The sequence below is a fragment of the Amblyomma mixtum genome, chromosome 8 (genome assembly GCF_055824585.1).
Source record: "Amblyomma mixtum isolate Tamu chromosome 8, ASM5582458v1, whole genome shotgun sequence".
NCBI classification, from domain to species: Eukaryota; Metazoa; Arthropoda; class Arachnida; order Ixodida; family Ixodidae; genus Amblyomma; species Amblyomma mixtum.
The window spans coordinates 112503715-112521698 of record NC_143019.1 but is presented as its reverse complement, the minus strand read 5'-3'; the positions used below and the strand labels follow the sequence as shown (position 1 = coordinate 112521698).

The following is a 17984-nucleotide window of genomic DNA, read 5'->3' as shown; positions in this document are numbered from 1 at the left end:
CATTACTACTTCGTCTTTCGTGACTGGCGGGATGTCCCATTGCTGTGCGCTACTGCCTCTCTCATTAAGGTTCTGATTGCAATGACTACTGTATAGATTTGTGTAGAACTGTTGCCTACTTTAACTATCTTATCCATATTGCTAATGACATTGCCCTCTTTGTGTCTTAGCGCATATTTCTGGTTTTCACCTATGCCCAGTTTCCTCTTCACCGCTTTTAGGCTACTTCCGTTCTTTAGAGCATTCTCGATCCTCTCCGTATTAAACTTCCTTATGTCGATTACCTTGCGCTTTTTTATTAACTTTGATAGCTCGGACAATTCTATTCTGCTGTTTTGGGTTGGATACATTCATACTTTGGCATTCCCGATCAGATGTGTCGTCTCCTGAGATAGCTTGCCAGTATCCTGTTGAACCATCCTACCACAGAAGGTAGGCTAGTTTAAATCCCTGCCGCGATGGCCGCATTTAAATAATTGTGAAATGCAAGAACGACCCTGTACTGCGCAACGTCAGTGCAGTTTAAAGAGCACCAGGTTGTCGAAATGATTCCGGAGCTCTCTTGTACACCCTATAACGTCGCCAATGTCCAGCTATGGTGCACTAAACAACAAATAATATATCATACCACTTCTACATTATCTGGAGCAGATACGTCCTTCATATGATTACGTGGTGAATTTTAAGAAGATAAATGAAAGGTACTGTGTACCCGTCCTAAGTTTTACATCGTTTAAAATGATCCTAGATGTATATAGCTGAACCGCCGCCGCGGTGGCTGAGTGCTTATGGCGCCCGGCTGCTGACCCGAAAGACGCGGGTTCAATCCCGGCTGGGCCAGTGGAATTTCGATGGAGACAAAATGCTAGAGACACGTGCACTATGCGATGTCAGTGCACGTCAAAGAGCCCTAGGTGTTCTAAATTATCCGGAGCCCTCCACTACGGCGTCCCCCATAGGCTGAGTCGCTTTGGGACGTTAACCCTCATAAAACCAAACCAAACCAATCTCTTTATGTCATGCCGGAAACGTTTCTTTTCACACGGTTAAAAGAGCTCCTTGGCAGCTCCTTTGCAAATATGGGCCACCGAACAGTAAACAGTACGCATAGTTCTTCTCGGGGCTCATCAATACTTCGCCCTATTTTCTACAAGAAGTTTAGGTTGTCACAGACGAAGAAGCGGCAGCGATCAGTGTAGTGCACGCCATATTTTCCCCGACGCGCAGCCTAAGACTCAGCTGCAACTCTGCGATACTGTGCCCTTTATCTACTACGCAGCATGATGATAAGGGCAACGCTCAGGTTGATTCTGAAGACTGCGCAAAAACGACAGGGACAAGGAAGCCACAAGAAAAGAATGGGACAGGCACTGTCCCTGTTGAGAGGCTTTCAGATTGGGCTAGTTGTTAGTTGACATGGTCACACATAATTGCCCTTTTGAAAAAGACTTGGAACAACACAGGGACGACACAAACTCTGGTGTTTGCGCTAAAGTTGGTTCATAGCTGAAGTTGATTCTGAAAACAGTGCAAAAGGGACAGTGGTCACACATAATTGCGCTTTTGAAAAATACCTGGAAAAACACAGGGACGACACAAACTCTGATGTTTGGTGTTTGGTGTTTGCGCACCAGAGTTTGTGTCGTCCCTGTGTTGTTTCAAGTCTTTTTCAAAAGCGCAAATATGTGTGACCACTGTCCCTTTTGCACTGTCTTCAGAATCAACTTTAGCTATGAACCAACTAGCCGAAACCAAGTTATTTCGAGAGGCAGCACGCTTGGCAGCGCAAAAAGTTCCTTCCTTGACGATATCTTCCTTGCTTGGTGCGCGCGTGTGCAGAAGTTCCGCAAGCGCTTAGTGGTCAACGGCGTCTCGTTCTGCGTCGGCGAGGGCGAGGTGTTCGGCCTGCTGGGGGTGGCGGGCTCGGGAAAGAGCACGCTACTGCGCATGCTCGTCACCGAGATGCTGCCGGATCGGGGCCGCGCCCTTATGCGCACCCCACAAGGCCCCATCGCGCTGCGGGCGGGCCCCAAGGCGTGGCAGCCGGGGCTCGGATACTGCGCCCAGCAGGACGCCCTCATCGAGCATCTGAGCGGCGCCGACACGCTTGCGCTGTTCGCACGCTTGCGCGGCGTGCCCGAGTCGCGTGTGGCCCGCGTCGTTGTCGACTTCGCCAGGCTGATGAACATCGAGGCGGTGCTGGACGACCAGGTCGAGGTCTACAGCGGCGGCATGCGCCGGCGACTGTCGGTGGCCATGGCGCTGGTGGGCCTGCCGCCGCTGGTGCTACTGGACGACCCGACGGCCGGCGTGGACGTCGTTGCGCGAAGGAAGTTCTGGGAAACGCTGAGCGCGCTCCAAAAGGTGGCGCGCACTTCGGTGATCCTCTCCACGGGCAGGTGAGGCGGACTGCGCCGCATGGCATTCGGGTATTGAGTATGTTCTTCAGCCATCCATTGCCCCTTAGATCAGTTGATTTCCTCACGGGTACGCCCGATAAGGTCGTTAGTCGCAGTCATGTACCGTCTTTGTCAAAACTAACCTTGCTGCATGGTTTGCTTCTAGCTTGTATAGTGGAGCCCTTGTGGCTTTCCTAAAGATCGAAAGGTGTTGGAAGGTACGAAGACACCCAGTCCTTACCTTTAACGACCATTTCAGCTTCAGGGTTGCTGTAAGGGCTCCACTGTACGAGCTAGAAGCAAACCATGCAGCCTGGTTACTTTTGACAAAGACTGCACTATCGAGGGCAAAAGCGTCAAGCACGCTCGAGCGACAGCGTAAACGCATCGCTTTGTTACTGGGCTGCTCTTCCCTTCGCTTTCGAGAGCGCACTTGGCGAGTCCATGCATGCCTAAATAATGGCTGTCCGGGGTCGTTGCTGGAACAGTGTTCAAATCCGTCAATTCAGAACGCGAAGCAACACTTAGGCAGCGGCCCAAGCAAGGAAAGGTTGCCTCTCTGGAGGGGTGTGCGTAAGAATAGCGGCACTGGCAGAGAGCCATGGTAGCTTCTGAAATCATCTGGAGGGGTCGCTTCTCGCATGAGGCCCAAGAAAACCGCGAGAGGCGTTGCTTGTCGGTGCCATTTGCTGTCGCGATCGCATTTTCGGGCCACTGGCACAGAAAACCATCTTAGATCCATAAAATGTTCAGAGAATGCACTTTTTAAAATATTGTACAGGGAATGTATATCCGTAAGCATACTTTGTCCATTCTAATACTTAACAGACCTCTCTTTTCGCATATTCTGCAAAAGGCGAAGAAAAAACAAACGAGTTGGAAAGAGGGTGGCACTGTCCTCCTGGCCTTAGAGAACGCCCGAAGTCTTTGTCGTGATTTGCAGACTGAAGGTGCTCCGAGCAAGGTTGCGGGATATTTCGAAATCATCTGTTAGCATAAAGAAATTTTGCCTGCGTTTCGTAGGTCCAGTAAATCAAAGCAAGCTTTGTTTTGCGCTAAACTAGTTTTCCAGCACATATTTATTTATTTATTTATTTTTACCCTCAAGGGCGTATAGGCATTGAAGATGGGAATGGGCAGAATACATTACGCCTCACTATGTTAGAGAGCAAAGAAAGAAACTGTTTTGCATAACGGGATGGCAACTTTGTGGGGATGATCAATGCGACATATAAGTCATGAACCGGTATATGCATTTATGAAAGTACTGATGATGCAGGCATTTCTAGTCAGACTCTCTGTAAGGTGGCTGTGGTCTTATAGTAGGAGAAAGTTCTAGCTGTCTGAGGAGATTGTACGTATTTCAAAAAGTTGTAATTACTTTTTTCGTAACTGCAACGTTATTATCTTATTGTGCGGGGTTATTTGCGGTCTGTACTAAAAGTCTTTGAATACGTTAACTAGGGAGATCGAACTTGAAAAGGACGATTGCGCCACTACTGGCTGTATTAGGCCATTTATGAGAAGTCAACATTGGTAAATCTAAAAACCCTTCATTTGTTCTTTTGTTACTGCCCCATAAAAGCAAATCGCATGTTCCTTTGACACAAAATCATTGCTTTAAAAGAAAACATTCGACAAAAATGTCGTCAGTTATTTTGAAAGAATGTCTGAACTTAGTCTGCGTTCCTTTTCCACCTCTATACAGGTATACCTTGGTACAATTTTATCCTCTCTTCCAACGCTCCTTTCAGCCCGTACGCTTAATAGGCACCCAAGAAAATTCTCAGCCTACCTCTATTGCCCCTGCACATAGCCCTAATTGGCCTCCAGTACTCATGACGACAATTTGATTCGCTTTACTGTGCAATACAGAAAGCCCCGTGAAACTGTCTTGGGTGCTTCGTTTTCTGCCAGAAAAAAGGTGTTCCTTTTTATCTAGGAGTTTACGTGCACATGTTACCGTCCACTTTAGACACCGGTTTTACAGCGAAGTCATCGGCGTCTGGAAACACTTGTTTGCATCACTCCGCAAAAGGGAGCCGCACATTAACGCCGCGGCTGGATTGGATTGGAGAAACTTTATTGATCTAAAAGATCAATGGGGCGGGATGAATGGCCCCCTAACGGAGGGCGACCTTTCCCACCCAGTCCGAAAGCTTGGCTTGCGTGTTCTTGTCAGGCTCCCTCAGGAGCTTAAGCCAGGCCTCCTGGGAGGAAGCCGGTAGAAGGTCTTTTGGAGGTGAGGTGGATTTTCCTTACAGTCCCGTAGGATGCATTCGTCTGTTGCTATGTTACCGCAAAGTATTCAGTTGGGATCGATGGGTTGAAGACGCCAGGTCTAGTTTGAGTCGCTGCGCACGGAGAGCGCCACAGAACAATGGCGCATAGAATTACTATATAGGTTTCCAACGGGTGCCAGAGCTGCGCGTTTGCTTTTCACGCGCCGCTCCGGGCCACGTCATACCAAAAACCAAAGTATCATGCAACGTATAGTGCGTTCCAATTCTCTAGACGTCCGACAAGACTTCTAGCGTGACGTCTAGGAAGCCGCCTACATGTCTACAGATTGGAACCTGTCTTCTGCTCACGCCGCCTCACGGCATAAAAATGTAAGTAAAACTTATGGACAGTGATACTATAACTTTTCTTAAACTTAGCAATAATAGTGATTAAAAACGCGTTTTCAACAGTTTCCACATTTTCTGCTACAATAATGTTGCGCGTAAATCACTGATGTCTGGCAGCAGCGCCTATCGGTCAGTATACTAGTAGCAGACCGTAGTGCTCAAATGCGCAACGGGCCCGCTCTCCGAAGACGACACTAACGACATAAGCTATCATTCTTTTGTTATTGATACTAAATTGTACATGCTCCGCTAACATGCTCGTTCAGACGGTCCTGCAAACATGAAAAGAATACGAAAGACTGCAAAACACAAAATTAACATGCGCGAAAGGTGATACGGTTACTACACACAGCAGCAGAAAAACACATGCGTGCCATTAAACCTGCTGTCTGACGTAAGTGGCACTCGGCGGCGGCGAGGAACCTAAAGAAAGCAGCGAGCTTTAATGCTGCTGCCTTAACCCCACTGGTTTTGCTATTAAGGCCAAAGCCTTTAATGCCTCATCGTTGTCGACAGAAGGTTGTTAGCAGAAGGTTGTCAGCAGAGGTGTCACGGTTTTCGGTTGGTCGAAATGGTTATGACGTCAGAGTGCGCGGATTCGCAGTAATGAGGTCACCCACGGATGCCTGACGCCCCGTTTTAGAGCAGACGACAACTAATAAAATAGTTGTCGTCCACTCCGACAGGGAGCGCAAGGCGTCCGTGGATGACCACATTACATAGCTCATTACTGCGAAGAGCCATGGATACAACCGAACTCATCGAAGCAGAGAGAGAGTCAGCTAAAGAAGCAGCCTAAGTCTGTAGTTAAAGTGTGCAGTTGTAATGTGTAGTAAAAAAAACACTAGTACAGCACAGGCTCGCAGTCAATGCCAAACAGTGCGCCAGGAAAGGCTTTCGCCTTGCAGCAATTTAGAGAGCCTAAATTGCTCTTAAATTCTTATTCTCCCGCTTTGCGGGCTTTTTTTCTGTTCTAGGTCGCATCGTCTTTAAAAAGTTGTTGTTGTTCGCATCTAAAACACGCAGCTTTATGACAAGTTCCCCTTACCTTCGAAAAGAAAGCGTTTGTGACTTCGACCGTTCACTGTAGATGCGGCACCCACCCACACGGAGAGTTTTCTAATAGGCCTTCATGCAGCCAGCTGACGACTGAGTCACTCTTTTTCAATACAAAGATATTTTTCAACAGCGAAGCGAATTTGAAAGGAAAAAGTTGCAGGATTTCAACGCAGTTAAACAGAGTAGACGTACGAATGCATATGTTTAGCCTTGTTGGCTCATGGCTTTCTTTTTCTTCGCCGGCGGCACGTCTGGCTTCGATATTAGTTCGATAGTGGTATTCGTTGATGAAGACGATGATGTGGAATGGACAGCGCGAGAGTATGTTGCAGTTCAGTTTAACACGAAGTGCGATCGGCTGCGGCGGTAGCATAGTGCTCTCGTGAACAGAGAAGCGAAGCTGATCTGTTCGCTCCGCTGTGGGTTCAAAACCCAGTCGCGGCAATATTTACTTTATTTACTTATTCAAGGTCAAGGCTTGAGCGATGAAACGGCTTTCACAGCTTTGGTCGTGAAGTAGAGCTTACACTAAAATATCGGCGGTATGAGCAAGTGACCGCTCTTACCGCTCGACAAAAGTGGCTCCTTTCCCTCAAAGGCGCGTTTCCCTCATAACGATGGATGCTTTCGGTGGCAACTTGGCCTCCCTGCTATCCCTACGCGCAACTTTACGGGCCGGTGACTAGCGCCGCGGCATATGCAGTTTACGCCGCCGCGCATAGGGAGCGCCAATTCCCTTTTCTTATATAGGGCGTGTCTATGCTTCTCGTATGCTTCTCGTAGCGTGTCCTATTAAGAGAGTAAATGTAGTCCAGCTTAGACACAAATGTTGCTCACGAGCTGACCGAAAGAGCTTCAGGCGCTGCCAAACCCAAAAGACTCCTGGAATAGGGAGACCAACCGCCCATTTGTGCTGAAAGTAAAATGTTACTATCATGATCATCATCTGGCACTGTAACTGCGCTGTCACCACCATTCTGTAGACAAGCCATCGCATTCATTTATTCGGTACATAGAGGTTCGGTTGGTCCAGGCAGGCTGAGCAGTACAATATCATGCAAAGGAGAACCAACATTAAGCACATAAAAAGTCAACAAGAAAAATAAACTAAGAGTTACAAAGAATTGACTCAAATGCGAAAAATGGGAAACCGTACACAGCAAAATTTTCGAGCACGTATTTCATGTTCAAAACATAGAATACTCGTGAAAAAACTGGTAATGCATCGAAAAGATTGCAACCATGAAATCGCAGTTCCCTCCGTGGTTTCAGTTCATGGAAAATTGGCAATGGCCCTCTACAGTTCTCTGGTGCACAGTAAACTACGGCGTAAATCACGCTGCACAACGGCACATCGGTGCAAGACACTACGAGTATATCACGCGACAGGTAATCGTGCAGTGCACGTAGTGCTGTTTCCCTTCCACGGTAGTTGCTCGCTGGAAACGCCGTAAGTTTGTTTAAGCGCTGAATGATCATGTTCCAAACAACTGTTCCGCTTGACAGCTGGCCATACTTGACCTGCACACTGACGGAATTATCCGCGGAGGAGGTAAAGCCGCCGTGGTGCAGGTACTGATTGCCGGGTGACCCTACTTCAGGGTGCGGCTAAACCCAACCTTTGTCCTCGATAAAGTTGACCGCTAATAATGAGTGCATCTCATAATTTCTGCTTCGAAAAACTTTCTCTACCGTACCAGTCAACACTCTTTACAGCAGCATGCCTCTGTGCAAGGCAGTCTAGATCTCCCCGCTGGTCAGTAATAATAGTCTCCAGGTTAGAAGTGGTTATGAAGGCCGTGTAGGCCACCGGTGTTGGCGCTGCGCACTTAATGCACAATGCATTCCTGCGATTGATTTGCGCCCTGTGTCGCCGCAGCAATGTAACCCGTGCAGTGGTTGCTTTCATATCTTCCACTCGCAGTTGCCTGATTTAAGGGGTGGTGTCTCTTGCAGCTTGTGCTGTCATAGCGCGGTAGATGCAAAAGAATGGTGTCGTTTCACAGCAGTGCCGAAGGATGAGCAATCCTAGAGCATTTCATTTCGCTGCACCTTAGTTGCCGGTTCCCGTTGTGTGCCCTTTTTGGGTCACGTGGTATCACTGTCTTTCAAGGCATTATGATACAACGACCCTATAGCGGGAGAGGAGCCTTGGACCTGAGTTATTACAATTTGCCAAAATAACTTCCGCGATACAAACTCCACCGACAGCAGAGAGGAGTAGTAAATAATCGATGAAGAAGCTCCAAAGCTCCAGCCCACCTCCCACGCTGATGTCCCCTTCATTGCATGGGGATGTAGCGTCTTTCAACAGTGATCCCTCTCGTACGGCCTGCATGAACTTCCTCAGGGGCCATATTGCAGGAAACTCTTTACTGATTGGAAAGCCTGAAAGGACCGTGTTGAATGGTTCCTTGAACTCTCCAATTTCAGCAACGAGATTTTTCACCTCACAAATTGGCATTCTATTCATGAAGCAAACACGATTTTTCGCATTCGAGCACTGAAGACAATCCTCGACAGTCGTGGTCACAAGTCCTTCGTCCATGTGACCTAGGAAAGCGTTTCGAAGTTTATTGAACAAGAGCCCAGCACCTTCTGACCCTGCTCCTAAATGATAGTGGGTGCTGCTCCATTTGGTTATGCAAGGCAGAACAGAATTGTCATCAAGGGCGCCCTCGAGCTCCTCGAATGTGTCCAGATGGTCTCCTGGACGACTTACTGTAACCATCGATGTCAACTGACTCCTAAGGTAAACAGAGAACGGCATAATAAAAAGAAGCCATGTGCCGTACACGATGACACGGGCTTTTAACTTCGTGTCCGGAAACGGCTCATTTGAAGAGGTGCCAAAAAGTGACGCTACCAGGAATAAAGCCTCCTCGCAGACACTCGGCACACTACGTGCTCTTTTGTGCAACCTTCGAGCAACTGCAATGCTGAGAGCACAGCACGACATGGACAAAAAGGTGATAATCACACAAGGCGAGCTGCCGATGGCTTCTAATAAAGACAGTACGCGGGTATGATTGGCTCTGGCGTAAAATGTCTCGTAGCCGACATCCACCTCCGCGTAGCTGCTCACCATTAATGCTCGATCATCAACTTCAGTCTGTGCAAGAAGCATATCAATCCTAAAATGTGCCAGGTCCAGGTATACGTTGGGAATGGCTCCGTAGGTTGTTATCGCCGTTGAAACATTTATGTCCCTCAAGAGCTGTATGAACATCGACTGGTACTTTTCAGCGCACCAGTCACCGAATGTGGCGTTTACGCATGCAATGCGGACAGTTTGTCCCGAAAGATTCCTTGAACTTTTCCCCACGCTTCTGAACTTCCGTGTCAGATGATAAGGAGCTGAGCGTGAGCACACAGATTCCCGCAGCACTTCCTCAAAACGGGGAAGGCCACACAGATCCACTTCGCTCACATATATAGCACTCACGAAGTCACAAGCAGTGGAGTTCTTCAAAACCTCGGCAAGAGAACTCTTGTCTTCGTCTTGGACAAAAAACATCCACTGCGTCATGATGCCGCTTTGTTGCCTGCGCTCCAAGAAACGCACCATACTCTTCAAGTGATCACCACGAAGAGACACCATTACCGTGGTTCGCTTGTTCACAACTCGGTTTCGATAAAGGAGCTTTTCGAGACCACGACTAGCGGATTTCCATACGATGTATCGGTAAGATGTGAGCTTCAGCCACTGCAGAAGGGGGGATCGCAAGTCATACCCGACGTAAACGACATCAGCATCCATTGAAGTCAGGTTTCGTGTATGTGCCATTGAGCCTGAGGACATCATCATCCAGGGCGTTGTCGTTTCGAACGCGTTCCGCTGATCTGATGGGAACGAAGTAAGAGCAACCAAAAACAAGATCCCAAGCAGGAGAAGCCTCGATCGCATCCTGCCACTTTGGATTCTGTAACAGTTTTTTTCGTTAAGCAAGAGGCTTACGTTCAGTAGCCGTTCCTTGCAGCCATAAGGTCTTGCCAGTGCTCACAATGCTGTCCAGCGCCGCACTGAACGGCAAAGTACGGAGACGTGCTCAACAGGAAAACCAATTACCACATAGTGGCGAATAATGCGCAGTATAGTAGTGGGCGAAAGCTTTCGATCAATCTTTCTTTCGCGTTATTTACATACGATTAGCGCCTTCCGCGACACCCTCGTGTGTGTGTATTATCGATGTGTTTTCCTGGCGCTCAGGGTGTCTGGTACACATCTGACGAACTGGACGCTACTGCTCTTAAGACCGTCTTTAAAAGAGAGATGGGACCGCAGACGCAGTGTATGTAAATTTAACTCCGCTGCTTGTTTCGCTGCACTTTTGCGCGATATCATTCAACTTTCAGCAGGACGGAAAGTTGGTGGAATGGACGAGACATTGTTGGATTTATTTATTTTTATTCATTTTTTTGTCAAAGCCTCTGTCAGCTCATCTCCGTTCAAGTGGATGAGCCTGTTTTTCTGTGCTGTGTTTAATGGCACATAAGTAGCTGCGGCCTCGGTGCGCAAAGCACAAGCTTCGGAATAGGCCCTATGTTTTCTCATGTTGATTTGTGCATGCCCAGTGCCGCTGGCACAAGCCTTTATCACTTTGTTTTTACGTTATTCGTGGCTGTGTGCTTAACTTTCCCCCTTTAATGCTTTGAAGTTTGTTGTCACCTTTAAACTGACCACGGCCGAAAGTACTGAGCATTCTGTTCGACGACCGTTTAGTATGCTTGTTGCTGTTGCCGCAGTCGTATAATTCAGTTCTCTCTGTGCGCTAGTCTACCAGATGAACAATTACTTTTCGAAGCCTTTTCGATGTCTGCCTGTCTGCTGGGCAGTCGTAACTACTACGTTCAAATATAGCTGCAAGGTGAAGGTTCTTTTTGTTTTTTAATCCCTTACAAAAATTCTTCCTGAAACAGTGTTGAAGTTCTCATGAGCAGATTCAACATGCCATGTTGAATTTTTGTTGTGACCAGGATGGCCTAGTGTTGAATTATTGAGGCCGAATTGAACCTCATTGGAAAAGCGGCCACCGTGCTAAAGTTGAGCATTCTCAATATAATTTCTTCATTGCTTTCATGCTGAATTCATGTTGAAATTTCTGGGGGGAATCAAAACATCTATCTTAATCTTGTCTGTGGTAAAAAAAACAAAATCCTAGGAATACATTCGTATTGCGCCAGATGGACCGACTACCAATGCAATTTTCGGTGGTGTATATATATATATATATATATATATATATATACAGGGTGTCCCAGCTAAATGTAACCAAGCTTTTAAAAAACACGGGGTGTCCTAGCCGTGTGAAACCAAATGAGGTTTGTTTAGAGTCGCGTGACCTAGTCTGCAGTATTTTTTTCGTTCTTCAAGGTTGACTAATTAATCAAGCTTAATTAACTAACTTTTTAATTATTGACTTGAGGAACAAAGTGTCAATCGAAAAGTTGTAGATCGCTTTGAGAAACAGCTTACTGAGACATTTGCAGCAAAGTAATACTTACGTATAGTAGTTTTTTTCCCGGCCTTTAACCATAACCCGCACAATAAGAAAAAGCTTCCACATGACAACTGTGCCACTTCAACGTCCCAAGACGCGCCTTAAAGAATAAAATCCATTTTTTCTGAAGTCCTCTCCTCGATGAGACTTTGGGTGCACATCGGGGCAGAGAAGTGAGCGAGCAGCTGGTCACGTGACAACTTTCTTCTAAGGCCAATAAATGAAGCTACGTAAATCGTAACTTGACGGAAATAGCACTACTAGCGGTTTTTTGAGGTGATCTAAAACTTTTGCATTGACACTTTCTTCCTGAAGTGAATAATTAAAAAGTTAGCTAATTAAACTTAACTAATTAATTAACTTTGAAGAGCGAAAAAAATACTCAAGACTAGGCCACGCGACTATGAACAACTCTGAGTTGGTTTTACTGGACTAGGACACTTCGTATTTTTTAAAAGTTTGGTTACATTTAGCTGGGACACCCTGTATATATATATATATATATATATATATATATATATATATATATATAAGCACAGCCTCAGGCTTTAAATAGAAAATCAATGGCGACTTTAATTGTGACTCCTCCAACGTTATCTACCTCCTAGAATGTGGTGTGTGCAGTATGCAGTACATTGGGCAGACGGTTAACCATCTACGAATTCGCTTTAACAAACACCGCGCTCATGCCCTATCTCTACCTAACCTCCACTTGTCAAAACACATTAATGACAAAAAACATCCATTTGAAGCACTTAACAGTCTTACAGGGTGGGTTCAACAACACCCGGGAACGGGAGCAACGCGAGTCGTACTTTATTTATAAGTTTGGAACAATTGCACAAGGCATTAATGAGAACCTGGGCGCTTTGTCTTCAATACGCCCCCTGCAAATCCAGTACTGACCTTGGAGTGCCGGCCTGACAGGCCTCGCAAACTTTCTCCCATACGCTTACACCGATGTCCTCATCGCACACCGCGCTCTTACCTTCCCCCGTTCGACCATCTTGTCGAGAGCGGCACCGTCAAAGAACCTAAGCCCTCCCGCCATTCATAGTGGCCCCACGCGACGATTCTTCCCCAAAGTCGCCTCCGTTTCCGGCCTTTTCTTTTCCTTTTTTTGTTGCTTTTGTGGGTGTGTGCAGGTGAGCTCATTTACACTCCACGTGTGTCTCGTTAAATTCCACTCTGCCCACCTTGACTCATCCTGCCAAAGAAGTTGCACATGGCGGAAGTTTTTCCCCGCCCTTTTGCTCCATTGTACCTTGTTTACTCGTTTAAGTGGACAACATTTGAGTGCATCTCAGATCTATGCTATGCGTCGGCCACTGTTTGTCTCCATACACTTTGCTAGCTGTCCGCTGTGTTATGACTCAGTTCTCCGTCCATTCTCCCCTCCCGCTCTTCTTATTTTTTCCTCCCCTTTTCTCCTTTTTTTTTCTTTTCTCCCCGCGACCGCGAACGTGGGTGGCGGGCGACGACATTTACCCTCCCCGCTCCCTGTCCCGTTTGTGTATTTTTTGTTATTTTTTTCTTTTTTTTCTCTTCCCTGAGCCGTTCTTCCTTCTGCATCGTCGGCTTGTTTTGGCTCATGTGTCGAACACCTGTACAGATGAAGACCCTTTAAGAAGAGAAGGAAAAACCATGTAACTTCAGTCTTGAAAAAGGACAGGCTCTGTCCGAAACGTCGACTCCCAATAAACGTTTACTTAAAAGAAGCGTTTCTCAATTTCGCATCATGTATATATATATATATATATATATATATATATATATATATATATATATATATGTATGTATAGTAGCAGTAGGGTCTTGCCGACATCACCTACCACATTGGCGCTTACTTAGCGTTACTTAGGCATCACGAAACCCGACGTCTCCGGTTTGGTAGTGTCACTTCTGGTTGAGTGAAGTTACGTGTTATCTGACATCACGCACGCTCAGTATATGTGCTGAGTCATGACCATGGCTACGAGTGATGTCTGGTCGACTGACATGGTCCTCTCTAAAAAGTTGACCACATACCAGGTGTTTCAGGGAATCCCACCGCTAAATTTAAAAATGGGGCGCTGGTTGGTTGGTTGGTTTATGGGGTTAAACGTCCCAAAGCGACTCAGGCTATGAGAGACGCCGTAGTTTAGGGCTCCGGAAATTTTGACCACCTAGGGTTTTTTAACGTGCACTGACATCGCACAGTAAACGGGCCTCTACAATTTCGCCTCCATTGAAATTCGATCGCCACGGCCGGGATCGAACCCGCGTCTTTCAGGTCAGCAGCCGAGCGCCATAACCACTGAGCCACCGCGGCGGCAGATTAATGTAAAGAGAAGCCTTCTTTGGCATAGTAATTACCAGTGTTGGCGGATGTCACAAGCATACGAGTCATGTTAATTTGCAAAGTGATTAACAGCTTGCGTTCTAATATTTCAATAGCGTCTAATAGCGTTTTAACTGCTACCAATAGGCGACTGAATGCAGTGACTCATAGCGGGCCGTTAGTAGTAGCCACATCAATATTTCAAATTTTGAAATCACGATTACCCTCGCTGCTGTGGCTAAACAAATTTCGGCTATTTTTCGGGCCATTCGAAAACCGCACGCCTGCGGGAAGCGCAAAGCGGCGTGCATCAAATCGCGACACTCCGTGATGCTCGTGCCACGTGATATTCTCTGCCCCGCCCACGCTGAAGCAGTGAAATAGCACGGCCGCTTGATGCAAGTACATCAAGCGGCTTTGCGCTTTTTATCAGGCGGCCGTGGAAGTGACGAGGTACAGGAAGCTCCGCAACCCGGCTGGGGCACAGAATATCGCGTGAAGCATGAGTTACGGGGTGTCGCGCTTTGATGGACGTCGCTTTGCAGTCAACGCGGCCGCTTAGTTTTAAGTTCACGCTCGTGTGTGTTCTGACTTTCCCCTGCGTAACGCTGCGCTGTTATATCATATGCTAATTAATAGCAAGCCGATCATCATCATCATCATCAGCAGCAGCAGCAGTGGCATCAGCCTGAATACGCGCACTGCAGGGCAAAGGCCACTCCCATGTCTTTCCAATTAACCCTGTGTTTTGCCAACTGCGGCCACTGTATCCCTATACTGCCACCTTATTGTCGGAGTTTTTGCTGAGTATGGTGACGTCGCCTATGGCGACATTGAAATTTCCTGAAGGACGTGTTGGCAGGGACATTTTTTATGTAGACGCCGTTCATTATTCTGGATATTTTCATGAGTCTTAACTAATTATACTGACCACAAATTATGCAACTGCCTCAAAGACAACGGAAGTGGTAGTTGTTATTCTTTCACACCACACGCGTGTAGCTCACGCGACTAACGGTAATCAATTCTAGCATCAATTCAGAGCGTTTTTCAAATTTCACCAGTACATACACAGTGTTGCTCAGGAAAATGGTCATATGGTTGAGCTTGTTGCGCACCTTTCTCTAGCACACACAGTCCTAATCAGGATTAAGTCAGATTTCTTTCTAAGACTGGCACAACAGCGTGGTTTAAGTAAACAGAACCAACAGCAGTGCCACAAGCGTGTGCCTATGCGCAGCATGGACGAAGTGGAGAATGTGTGCGACCGCGTGGCCATCATGATCCGAGGCGAGTTCCAGTGCCTGGGCTCTCTGGACCGCCTCAAGGACAGGTTCGCGCAGGGCTTCACGGTAGTCGTGAACACCCACGACGAGTACAAAGAGGACTACGAGTACCGCGCCAAGGTGATCCGGGCCATCGCGGACAACTTTCCCAACAGCAAGCTGGAGCAGTCGTACGAGGTACGCGCTAATATATCCACTATATCCACTACATCCACTATATCCACTATATCCACTATATAATATATCCACTAAGGAAGAGATTGTTCTGAAAAGTTACGAAAAAGCTCGGCTTCCTTGATTGCGACGCAAATGCTCGTTTGCACTGTCCAAGGCTCCCCTTATCTGTAAAAACGAGGACGCGCTCCGAACGAAGAGTGTCACCAGAGTGGTTCGCAGGTTCCTTTACTTCTCAGTCTTTCTCAGGGAATCTGGTGTTTTAAACAAATTACAAGCATTAAAAGCTTCCCCGTTAACAGGACACACTGTAACCGTGTGTTTGACGCATCATAGCCTGAGCTGCTTTTGCGCCATTAAACTCAATATAACTAACATTACACGAAAGAAAATATTTGACGGTCACAATAGAAGTTCTGTAGTATTTTTGGCCATAAACTTGTCACCATAACTCTGTCCTTGCGACATCATATTTTGACGCCTTTAGGCACGACTGTGCCGAGTAGACTTTTAATGTAGCACGGCTGAATTGTTGCTTCGAACGTGTCTTGGTCAGAGCGGGTATAGTTTTGCGTCCTGGACGGCATTGCATGTTGGTACATCTGGAGCAGGAAAGGTGCAGACACTAACTCAATATAGCTGTTAGCTTTGCTGCGAACTGTTTGGTCGGCATCGTTGGCTGCGTGTGAATGAACTTGTGTTTCAGAAGCCTCAATGAGTACTATGTCCGTTCAACGTTGCCGGAACTGAGGGCATTGACACCCAGACAGTTCGCGCCGCTGCGTTATTACTGCTGGTTGGTTGGTTTATGGTGTTTAACGTCCCGAAGCGACTAAGGCTATGAGAGAGGTCGTAGTGAAGGGCTCCGGAAATTTCGACCACCTTCGGTTCTTTAACGTGCACTGACATCGCACAGTACACGGGCCTCTAGAATTTCGCCTTCATCGAAATTCAGCCGCCGCGGCCGAGATCGAACCCGCGTCTTTCGGGTCCGATCCCGGCCGCGGCGGTTGAGTTTCTTTGGAGGAGAAATTCTAGAGGCCCGTGTACTGTGCGATGTCCGTTATTACTGCTGAATGTATCATCTTTGGCTCTGTGGGCCAGACGCACGTACGATGGGGCTGCCAGCCACCTAATCCTTGTTTCTGGTCGAAATGTTAGACGCTCGGTGTACAGGTTCTTTTTGCCCTTACGCGTATGTATGGACAAAAACGAAAGCGTCTGCATCCACAGCGAAGAAACGCTGAGTAGCCTACTTCGATTAGCACAAATTTTCAACACTGCCCTCTTAAAAAGTGCAAAAAAGTAGTGTTATATAAGGCGAGACTGCGCGCACGAGTGAAGCCAAGAAGCGGGGGAGAACACTTCCACAGGGTTCCCAACAACTGTTGTCGCTGCTGACCGAGCAATAAAACAGAATTTAATAAAGATGTGAACGATTCGTATCACCTAAACTGTTGAGTACGATTGAGACAGTGATCTCCCTGCGCACCTCCAAGGCGTATGTACACACTCCCTAGTTTTTCTGAAGGCACATCTTAGTTCGGAACGATTTTTTTATCGCACGGTGGGTAATTTTTTGTCATATTTGTCATGAGTGTTGGAGTTGTAAGTGTTGCTTGTCCTACGGGACACATCGACAAAATTTTAAATTAACAATTGCTGCCACTTCTTTTCTACCCTCAGCACACTTCCCCTACTCCTTTGAGAACTTTAGACACCAGCCTAATTCCTAGGGAATTCCTAAGAAACTTATCCTAGGGAAAACCCTAGGTTAAGGCAACGTATCACAGATAAATCAGTGGTGTTTCAGCCTATTTTTTTGTGTGATCAATGTTATCAAAGTTACCATATGCTTGGCAGCTTCTAACGCTAACCGCTCGGAATCGGCAATGTGCTCCCGTGAGCACAATAGCCCATTAAAATGCAGTAGTTTTGAGTTCCAAGGCGCATCTCAATCGCTGCTGAAAAGCCTTCATCGAGCACCGAATTAGGTCCGAGTAACCTCGAGCACGCGATGCATTCCGCAGGGCTACTTTGAGTACCACGTGGAGAACACGGGCCTCTCCTGGAGCGAGATGTTTGCGCTGGCAGAGACGCTCAAGCGCAAGCTCAACCTGCTCGAGTTCCTCATCAGCAACACCACGCTGGAACACGTGTACGCGGCGCTGGCCACGCTGCAACGTGGGCGGCCAAAGAGAGAGCAGGAGGGCGCCGACGAAAAAGAAGACGAGTAGGCACTACTCGCTGGTGCCCGTCTGTGGTAGCGCCCGTCGTCGATTTGTGCGCGTGTGTGCGCATGTTATTTTTATTTTGCCGAAATGAGAACGAACAAATTAGCAGAAAATTTGGACACATTTCAGAAAGTAGGCGACATCACCATTTGTTTTGTGTACAGTTGTGGTCACTTCGCATTCGTAGACTGGCCTGAACGACGCCATGTTTGTCATTCCTGCATTGCTGTTTTGTATGCGAACGTGACGAAAGGTTTCGACCCACGTTTTATGCTCCACGTACATCGACGGCATTTCCGCAAGTGTCTTGTTCGTAGTAAGAGGTCGAGCGGCGGTGGTTTGTGCCACAGAGAGCAAGACTGGGCTGCGCAACACAGCGGA

The 17984-nt window shown here is 47.2% G+C and overlaps 1 protein-coding gene across 1 annotated transcript in view; it reads left to right on the top strand.

The window, feature by feature from the left end:
• Window positions 1-17606, top strand: part of LOC149333957 (phospholipid-transporting ATPase ABCA3-like) — a 91614-nt gene extending 74008 nt beyond the window's left edge. The window contains exons 19-21 of the mRNA XM_089556144.1: window positions 1840-2399; window positions 15150-15372; window positions 17400-17606. Of these exons, the coding sequence (XP_089412270.1) occupies window positions 1840-2399; window positions 15150-15372; window positions 17400-17606 (990 nt within the window). The remainder of the gene's footprint in view (window positions 1-1839; window positions 2400-15149; window positions 15373-17399) is intronic.
• The last annotated feature ends 378 nt before the right edge of the window (window positions 17607-17984 follow it).